General features: G+C 48.6%; 1 protein-coding gene across 4 annotated transcripts in view; it reads right to left on the bottom strand.

Moving 5' to 3' along the window:
• Positions 1-280: 280 nt before the first annotated feature.
• The window catches only part of Rnf213 (ring finger protein 213), a 102,337-nt gene continuing 92,422 nt past the window's right edge, over positions 281-10,195 (bottom strand). For 3 of the 4 annotated variants that reach the window (XM_021227024.2, XM_021227023.2, XM_021227025.2), the window contains 9 exons: positions 9,255-9,387; positions 8,930-9,013; positions 7,840-8,020; positions 7,422-7,623; positions 6,344-6,421; positions 5,547-5,741; positions 4,597-4,686; positions 4,324-4,502; positions 281-1,843 (listed from right to left, as the gene is read on the bottom strand). In XM_021227024.2, coding sequence (XP_021082683.2) covers positions 1,690-1,843; positions 4,324-4,502; positions 4,597-4,686; positions 5,547-5,741; positions 6,344-6,421; positions 7,422-7,623; positions 7,840-8,020; positions 8,930-9,013; positions 9,255-9,387 — 1,296 coding nt within the window. In that variant the 3' untranslated portion in view covers positions 281-1,689. Of the gene's footprint in view, positions 1,844-4,323; positions 4,503-4,596; positions 4,687-5,546; positions 5,742-6,266; positions 6,422-7,421; positions 7,624-7,839; positions 8,021-8,929; positions 9,014-9,254; positions 9,388-10,195 lie in introns of those variants that run through there. The other variant, XR_005878564.1, reaches the window with a different exon arrangement.

Raw genomic sequence — 10,195 nt, 5'->3', positions numbered from 1 at the left:
GTTCCCACATGGCCCATCTGACAGGGGTTTAGGGAAGGCACAGAATCTGAATTACTTCTCTTTCCTGCCTTTATTTCCTATTCCTTATCCTTATCCAAGCCCAATGGGTCTCATCTCCATTTGCTGGTAACTGTTTTCAGTGAGGGTTCTTCTGGCAGAATCCTCTGAGACCAATAGAACGGTGCTGTCTCTATCATAAACAAGAGTCCTGCTGTCTCTTTGTTCTGAGGAAGGAAATAGGATTGGCAGCAAGTGCCCTTACTTGCTGAGCCAAGGACTCTTAGCAGTAAAGCTGAAATTTATTAACTGAGTATGACAAAAATAATGCAGTTTACTTTTGCCTGTGCTAGGTCTGTGTATGATGTACAGATATGGTAACACAACACAGACAGCTAAGGCTTAACAGCATAGCATACAAAATGGAACATCTTAATTAAAAATCCTTCATGACAGAAAAAAATGCCTAGGTCAAAGCCCCAAAAGGCCTTCACAGGAAGAAAATGTGGGACTGAGTTGCCCTCTGATGGTTAGGGCGAGTTAAACCCCAATCTGAGGTATCACAGGAGTTCCAAGGCCAAGTTGGGAAGTTCTGTGATCCCTGTACCCCGAAACATCCATCCCGCAGGAAGCCTGGCACGCAGACATCTGGGGACAGGTGTTCTTCACAGTTAGGAGTGAGAGTCACCGTGGCTGTGGATACAGTCTGCAGTGCTTACTGCAGGGCTGGTCCCTGCATCAGGCCTTGAGGAGAACATCAGAACAGAGCATGGTCCAGATCCACCTCGTGCTGGCGGTGCTGTGTCCATGGGTGTGGTCCTGATTGCCAGTCTGTATTTCTGCAGCTCAAAGTACATGGGCCCTAGAGTTCAAGTTTACTGTCTCCTCTGTGACGGGAGCACTTGTAAACACTGGCTGTTCTCACATCACTGCAGATGGTGGTGCGTGCCAGGAATAGGATTAGTCCAGAGGGATCAGGGGCACTAATGGATTGTTACACTGAAATCATCTGCTTTGGCCATCCGTCTGTTCTGTTTCATTGTTTGTCCCTTCCCCATCTGCAGTGCTGGGGAGAGAGCCCGGCATGTGGCATATGTATGGTAGGCAAGTACTCTAGCCCCTCCCTGTAGCCCGCTCTCCAGCTTACTCATTGTTCCCCGCTCCCAGTCTGGTGCTCCTTTGGCAGTGACTCATGGTGGGGCTGACATTAGCTCTTGTTCATGTGACCTTACAGCTTGTACAAGCACCTTGGTTTTCCTCGAAAGGATAGGTATATTCTTTCTGTACATACTACATGTGTACATTTACTCTAACATATATATGTACAGAAAGAACAGGAAGAAAACGCACTGCCCCCGCATTTCCTCACTGTGTAGTAAGTGGTGGCCGGGAGCTGAGAGGTGAGGCTGGCCAACTTTGGAGGATCGGTATTGGTAATGGCCTCGCTGTGGTTGTCTTGTTTCTTCTGGACGCACAAGAGGCAGTTGATTGCCATTTTCGTGTCCTCATATATGAGGAGGAAGTTTTGGAATAGGCGCATGTTCCAGAAACAGGTTGGCTCTCAAAAAGCCATCAGCTTGTTGGTGTGTAAACCTTGACTCGAGTGCGGTGCCCACACTTGCGGTGTGGGAGCTGTGAAGGGAGGTGGGAAGATGGCCGTCCCTCCCAGCCGTGCTTGAAGGCTGAGCTGCTCTACCGCGCTTGCCGGTTCTGTTTTCGAGCGACTGCAGCTTTCCATACCGAGACACAGCTGGACATGAGGATCTCTTGGGGGAACTGGAGCTCCACTTCTGGAAGGACCTCACTCTCTTTAATCTCCATGTAGCTCACTAGAGTATCCCTGAGGCTGCGGAACCAAGCAATAAGAGAGAGTTCTGTAACATCACAGCCCAGCCAGTGAGCTTGCTTTCCAGTTCAAGAGGACCAAAATACCAGCTGAGACCAGACTCGCTGAGACTCTTAGGGAGGTAGGATGAGACCAGATATGCTGGGAATTTTAGGGCAGCTGAGGGCTAAGCTCCTCCTGTACTGGTGTGGAAGCCCTGTGGATGGAGCTGGCTCACAGCATCGCTAGCTGGATGGCTCTTGGCATGGCCATTGTGAATAGTGTGGCCATGTGGAAAAACCAAAGCCTCATCACTGTGTTCTCTTACTCCCACGTTAACAGACTGCAAACTCTAGAAAGGAGAACAGCTAGTGTTTATAAGCTCAGGCCAGTAGAAACTTTTTTTTACAAAATACAAATGTACAGTGGTATATACCATATACCATTCTGGAAGAAAAGAGCAAATATAAACTGAGTTTGAATGATTAGAAGAACAGTGAAGTAGCTGAGCAAGGTGGCGTGTGCCGATCATCCCAGCACTTAGAAGTAGCTGAGCAATCATCCCAGCACTTAGAAGGAGGATGGAGTTGCTTGCCTGCCTGGGCTACAAGACGTTTTCTCAAAAAGCAGAGAAAAGACAGAAGAAAGAGCACACACAGTTCAGTCCTTGCCTCACACCATACAGAACTGACTGATAAAACAAACGCATGGTATAGAAGTATAATGCAGCAGCAGAAAACTAGAGGGCTGTTTTATATCCTGGGCATGATAAACCAGACTCTTGCTTGTATATTTCCCTGTAGACACTTAATAGGAAAAGTCATCGATTTCACTTGGTAAAACTAGAGCTTGAGGTCATTTGTAATACTGACAAAAGTTCATTTCTGTTGTAAACAAAGAACATTTCAAACCATTAAGAGATAAACAGCCAGGGCTGGAGAGAGAGCTCAGTGATTATAAGACTGGCTGCTTTACCAGAGAGCCTGGGTTTGGTTCTCAGCACCACACGATGGCTCTCACCATCTCTATAACTCCAGTTCCAGGGGATCAGGAGCCGTCTGACTTCCCCAGGGAGTCAGGCATTAAAGTGGTACATAGGCTTACATGCAGGCAAAACACACACATAACATATAATAAAAATTTAGAGATAAATGCCCCCCCAATTAAGCAAAAACGATCAAGAGCATCATTAACAAATGTCTGACAAGTGTAAAATGTACCCAGCCACTAAGTGCAGATGATAAAAGGAGACGCTTGTGTAAAATGTACCCAGCCAGTAAGTGCCTCCAAAGTAGGGATGCTGGTGTTGGACTGTTACACTGACTTACTTGGAAGAGATGGCTAATTGTGTTCTGTAGCCTTTACACACTGATGTGGCTTACAGTGAACATTTGTTTGACATAAGTCTACTTGTTATAAGGGAAATATGAACTTTGTAGTTTTCATGTGGCCCAGATTGACCTCAAACTTGCTGTGTAGCTGATGATGACCTTGAACTCCTAATCTTTCTGCTTGTAACCCCCGAGTGCTGGGATTATAGGTGTTACCATACCCCAGGGCTCTGTGAATGCTAGAAAACACTGCCAATGAGCCACACCCCCAGCCTCCCTTCTTGTTGGCCTGCCCTTTTTGTGTGTGGTATGGACATGCGTGCACATGTTTTTTGTGTGTGGTATGCACATGCTTTTTGTGTGTGGTATGGACATGTGTGCACGTTTGAGCGTGTCTATCACTTCCCACTTTACTTTGTTGAGACAGGGTCTCTTACTGAACCTGGAACTTAGGCTTTTATGCCGGCTAGTTCCTGGCGTCTGCCTGTCTTCAACCACATCCCAGCGCTGTGTATAGGCATATGTAGCCATACCCAGATTTTTATATAGGTGCCAGGGATGTAAACTCAAGTCCCCATGCTTGTGCAACAAACAAACCTCCTACCTGTTTTGTTTTAATCACAGGGACTTAAAATCAAATAGAAATTAAACCGAAGAAGCCTGGCATGTTGGCACACACTCTAATCCCAGCACTCAGAAGGCGGAGGCAGATGGAGCACTGAGTTTGAGGCCAGCATGGTCTACAGAACTCTACAGAGTTCCAGGACAACAAGAGCTACACAAATCCTGTCTTGGTGGCACACGCCAGTGATTTTGTTATTATTATTGTTATTATTTTTAGTTTTTCAAGACAGGGTTTCTCATTTTTTTCTCCAGGGTTTCCAGACTGTCCTGGAACTCACTCTGTAGATCCGGATGTCCTCAAACTCACAAAGACCTGCCAGTTGAGACTAAAAATAAGTTTCAGGACAGGCTCCAAAGCTACAGGGAAACCCTGTCTTGAAAATCCATCCCCTCCCCCCAAAGAAAAAAGGAAAGGAAAAAAAAAAGAAAAACTGAAAACTGAACCAACAGTACAAAATACCAAAGGCATGGAAAATTAGCAGAAAAAGAGTCTTGGGTAAGTTAGGACCATCTTCAAGTCTGGGGCAACAGGGCATTCTGCCATACCTCCAAGTGGGGTTGAAGCTGCTCTCGATCTGAGAGCCCCTGAGTTTCAGCACAATCATCTCATGGAGCTCCAGAAGGAAGGCGTCCAAGCCTGCCTCATTCAAGAATGTGCCGAGGAGCCTTGCGTGCTGTGGACTGAGGGCCTCTTTGTATTTCACATCAACCTCCCGAAACAGCTCCTGAAACGAAGGGTCAGCAGTGGTAGAGTAAGACCTGGGGAGAGGGAGGGTGCCTGCTACTCCCCTCACAGCGGAAGGCAGCGGTGAGACTCACTTTGTTCAGCCGCAGCCGCTGTTCTGACTTATGTGCAGATAGGAACTGCCAGAGGGCAATGACGTGTCTCAGCTGACATCTGTCTAAGGCCTGAAAGAGAAGCAGAAGGTGAAAGTCCCACATGTGTCACCCATGTGCACTAAGGAATCTAAGTGACACAGCATAGGCACGTCTCCCCATTTCTGTCTTAAGTTCATTCTGTTTCCCTGGTCATGAGACAGTCTTGTCCACGAGTTCACTGACCCACCCTTTACAGTCCCCTCATTCTGTAGTTTCAGTCATGCCGTCACACATGGTGCAGCTCTGCAGTGCTCACAGATGGTGGGCCCAGCCTGGATGTCAGCATGGACCATGTGTCAGTGTACTGTCCCCGGTGTGCTGTGTGCATGGTGGACTAGCTGTGAGGGATGCTCTTGACTTTCCCCTTTCTGGGGTTCCGACATTGACGCCTGGTTATCTGGGGATTACAGCATTGACGCCTGGTTATCTGGGGATTACAGCATTGATGCCTGGTGATCTGGGGGTTATGGCATTGATGCATGGTGATCCGGGGGCTATGGCATTGATGCATGGTGATCCGGGGGCTATGGCATTGATGCCTGGTGAATCTGGGAGTTACAGCATTGATTGGTGATCTGGGGGTTCTGGCATTGATGCCTAGTGGATCTGGGGGTTATGGCATTGATACATGGTGATCCGGGGGTTCTGGCATTGATGCATAGTGGAATTAGGTAGGAAGCAGGAGCTTCTGGGGAGGGTTATGCGATTTCCCATCAACGTCTTCCAACAGGACTCCCCTCCCTGTTTTGAGACATGGTCTTGCTTAGTAGTCTGCTATGGCTTGTAAGTCACTCTGCAGCCCGAGATGACCTGGAACTGGCAGTTTTCCTGCCTCTTCCAGAGTACTGGGATTACTGGTATATACCAGCAGGTTTGGCATCGATGCTTACCTTTAAGATCAGATCTGTCTGATCACGCATCTGTAGGCTATCTTGAATGTACACATTCAGGTTCATGTCAGGATCCCCACCAGCTGTGCTCAGGAAACCCAGGGTGACTTCTATGAGAGACAGGGCTTCACAGGCATCACTGTAGGACTGTAGCTGTCCACTGATGGCACTGATAGCTGAATTAGTGAGTGGGGTCTGGGAACAAAATGCAAGGTTAGGGTTATGGTTTGTCACCATTCAAGCTAGAGCTGGGACAGACTCTCCAGAAAGCACACAGCTGATTCTTGGTGCACACTACGTGCAAAAAACTCACAGAACCTCAAACAACCCTAAACCCAGGTGGTGCTGGCGCACGCCTTTAATCCCAGCACTCAGGAAGGAGAGGCAGATGGATCTCTGTGAATCTGAGGCTAGCTTGGTCTACAGAGCTATTTCCAGCACAGCCAGGAGTACACAAAGAAACTCTGTCTCGACAAACCCACAAAACAAAAACAACCCTATGAGAAGATGCAGCCATTCAGCTCCCTCTCAGACTTGCTCGGCAAGAGCAGGGACACCTGTGCACACAGCTGTGATGTTACTAAGACTCCTGTCCCCCAGGATGTGTGCTTAGACCGAATAAAAAAGTTTGGTGGATGCTGCCCAGCTTCCCTGTGTAGAAAGCTTGGGCTCACAAGAGTCTCGGGGTTCTTCCAAAAACACCGAGGAGATAGTGCTCACAGTAGACTCAGGATGAGGCTGGAGCTATCTGTGGTGGATAGAGCCTCCCAGAAAATGACAAGGTTTGTCAAGAGCACCTGTGCCATTTTGTTCTTGATGTTCATGAAGAGATGCTCGTAGTTCCAGTCATGTCTGTATACCAAGGTGGGTATCCCCTAAATTGAGAAAGAAAGGTTCTTAGAGATGAAACCCACAGTGGGCCCTCAGTAAGTAGGCAGTGGGACCCAGGGCATTCCTTCAGGGTGCCTACTGAAGACACTGTCTTTGGAAACAGTGACCCAAAAGGTGCCAGCCTTGCTACAATGGCTTCAAAGATACTGCCATATAGACTACTGCACTACGCTGAGTATGAGCGGGGCACCAGGAGGACTCATTTACCAACTCTTCAGTAACCGTTAGGTATAGAATTCGGACAAGGAAGTCACTTTTCTGGACAACATGGCTGTCAAGAGTGAATCAGAAATAGCTCTGGGCTCCAAGTCACACCCTATCTGTAGGCTATGTGATAAACTTACGGATGTCTCTGGAAATGAATAAACCTGCATGTAATGTATCTGGACTGGAAGGGTCACCTGCTCTCCAGATGAGAGCATCTCCATGGCTCTGCCCTTGCATGCCATGGGTGGCAGGAATCATATGTGTGAGGGCAGAGAGTTGAGTTAAGGTAACTGGAATCTAAGCTGGAGCCAAGCCACAGAGCCTTGTGTGCCAAGTGAAGGGAGGCAGAAGGATGCCATGCAGAGCATCCTTAACAGAAATGACCCAGAGGGCACCAGGATAGATGACTAAAGTGACAGGCTATGCCAGCTAACGGATGAGGACACACAGAAGGCACACTGGTACCTGGGCATAGAATGTTGAGGACCAGGGCCACAAAGGCAGAGTTCCTTGGTGGTGTCATTAACTATGGCAGAAAAACTAAATGCTAAGTTCACTGAGGCCAGAGGCTGCCTCTGGGGAACTGAAGTGCAGATAGTGGTACCAAAGGTCTTAAGGCCACCACAGCTGGGAGAGGGATGGAGTTGTGTGCCACGCCTCCTGAGTGGCAAGGAGATGACCCAGATGAGTCTGTGGGTGGCATAGTGCACTCTGCCATGAAGAGTCCCTTACTCGTGTCAGACACCGAGCACATCACTAGCAGCGGGATCAGCCTACCTTGAGGGTCAGCCTGGGCTTGCCCTGGAGGAAGCGGCTGCTGATCTGCCGCTGGATCTTCTCTAGGTCAAACTCTTGTGAGGTTTCTCCACCTTGCTGCACTTGGTACTGGCAGTTGGAGAGAATCAGTGGAGTCAGGTCCCGGTCCACCTCATAGCTGATGACATGCACGTCAGCAACCTCAGAAGTATCTACAGAATAGCTGAGGGACACAAGGCACGTGATCGACACCAAGAGCAGACACACGGGGACACTCGTGTTTCATCTTCTATGGTCTGAGCAGGTGAAAGCTGTGTGTCTGTGGAGGACTCTGGAGAGAGCGGCTACGGGAGGGTCTGCCATGGAAGAGCAGGGGTTGGCAGGGACTCAGGAGCCTAGGGCTGGACAAGCTCCAAGGTCTGCTGGCTTGTGCACACACCTGCTGTTTTCCTCAGAGAACTTCTGCACCGTGTAGACCATTTGATTGTGCAGGCTAATCAAGTAGCTGACTAAGGCAGTCGCACAGAGGCCTAGGCCCCGTCGCCGTGGAAGGATGACCTCAAATTCAGCATCCAAATCCAGGTCGGAGCGGCAGTAATCTTTTGGTAGCTTGATCTCACCTGGAAATGACAGGGTTATTCCTTAGCAGACAGGTAAGCTGTGCCCCATGCTGTTTCTTAGGAGAGAGAAGAGGCACACGGACGTGGCCCCCCCAGCTGACACAGAGCAGAGACCTGGTTTTAAGGTCTTGCCTCTAACAGACATGCTGACAAGTTTTCAGTGATCCCAGCTCTCTGAAAACCCAATTTCATACTTCTCTCAGATCCTCTGTACTGGCTAGTCTATGTCAACTTGACACTAACTAGAATCTAGAGGAGGAGGCCTCAAATGAGGAAATGTCTCCTTAAGATCCAGCTGTAGATGCCGGGTGGTGGTGGCGCACGCCTTTAATCCCAGCACTCGGGAGGCAGAGGCAGGCGGATCTCTGTGAGTTCGAGGCCGGGCTGGACTGATAGCCTCCGAAACAATACAGAGAAACCCTGTCTCGTAAAACCAAAAAAAAAAAAAAAAAAAAAAAAAAATCCAGCTGTAGGGCGTTTTCTTAATTAGTGATAAATGAAGAGGGCCCAGCCCATTGTGGGTGGGGCCATTCCTGGGCAGGCTGTCCTGGGTTCCATAAGAAAGCAGGCTGAGCAAGCCGTAGGGAGCAAGCCAGTGAGCAGCACCCCTCCATGGGCTCTGCTTCAGCTCCTGACTCCAGGTTCCTGCCCTGCTTGAGTTCCTGTCCTGACTTCCTCTGATGACGAACAGTGCTGAGGAAGAAACAAGCCACATAACCCCTTTCTTCCCCGACTTGTTTTTCATCATCCAGTTTTATAACAGCAATAGTCACCCTAAATAAGACAGCCTCCGCCTGAAGACACCTGGAGAGCTCTCATGGTGCTCGTGTAACAGGCAGAGCTGAGCTTCACAGCAGTGTGTGCACTGAACATCCTGTTGTGACACGCTGCTTCGGGGAGGACACTTACCATTGGTCTCCAGTGACCGCCGAAGCGCGTTCCATGTGGACAGAAAGACAGTGACTCGATCTTGTAACCGCTTTTTCAGCCCATCTGTTGAGTAAAGCATTTGGTAAGAACCATGACAACAACAGCCAAGTTCTGACCCACTCGGTGCGAGCTCTCGCTAAAACCAACTCTGTGTTCCTGCTGCGGCTGAGCCAGCTGGACTCAGTGTCTCTTCACCTCGTGCTGAAAGCTTAAGGCACATGGCATCTATTACTGAGACCTTGTCCCTTCCTTTGTTGAAATCAGAGGGCCCTGATTCCTTTTTAGAGCATGGGCAGAGTCATACCTGAATGGTGACTGCTAATAAAACCTTTGATGGAACTGTACTCTGCTTCTGAAACGTTCTGGAATTGTTTCACTAGGTCTCTCTGCAGGGCCAAGATCTCAGGCAAGAATCTCACCAGCCTTAGTTCTGCTTCCTGAAGAAAGGAAGATGGTTAGTAGTGGCGCCTCTTATTTACTGGAGGGACGCGGCGGCTGAGCATACATGCTTTGTGGGTGCTTGGGGCGTTGGTGCTGCTGATGTAACTTGGTCAGTGCCCCCTTTACAGAGTGATGCACCCTAGAATTTAGAAACAGGTAAAGGGCCACCCCATTCTGTAAGGACCCACAAATGGCTTGCAGTGTTACACTGTTGTACACACAGCCTAACCAGAGCCAAACCTACGTGCCCAAATCCAATGGGACAGAGCTGCTTTGAAAACTGAATCCTGTCTCATCCAGAAAAAAAATCAACTCAAGATGGGCCAAACACCTAAATGTAAGACCCAAAACTGCCAGAAGGAAACCGGAAACGTGTTGGAGTGAAGAGTGGTTTCTGGGCAGGGATCCAAAAGAACCAATTGACAAGTGGGGTTCTGCCAGACTGGAAACCTGTTCTGCGAAGGAAGCAGTCAACAGGGTCAAACAGACTAGAAGGAAAGATTTGCCATTTGCCTTAAAAAGGGTCAAATGTAGAGTATGTAGAGAATTAAAAAGCAAACAAAACAATCCCATTGACAAAGGGCAAATGGTCTGAAAAGATGCTTAAGAAATAAGATGGCCAACAAGTATATGAAGAGAAGCCCCACAACATTAGTTATCAGAGAGCAAACGGAGCTACACTGGAATTCCATCTCACCCCAGTCAGAAGGCGACTGAAGAAAAAAGTGGCAGATGCTGGTCAGGATGTGGAGCAAAGGGATTAACATTGCTAGTTGAATGTAAATTGGAACAGCTATCATGGCA

Source organism: Mesocricetus auratus, unplaced genomic scaffold (genome assembly GCF_017639785.1).
Source record: "Mesocricetus auratus isolate SY011 unplaced genomic scaffold, BCM_Maur_2.0 Super-Scaffold_100007, whole genome shotgun sequence".
NCBI lineage: Eukaryota > Metazoa > Chordata > Mammalia > Rodentia > Cricetidae > Mesocricetus > Mesocricetus auratus.
Note: the sequence above shows the minus strand (reverse complement) of the source record. Positions and strands in the feature narration are given on the sequence as shown.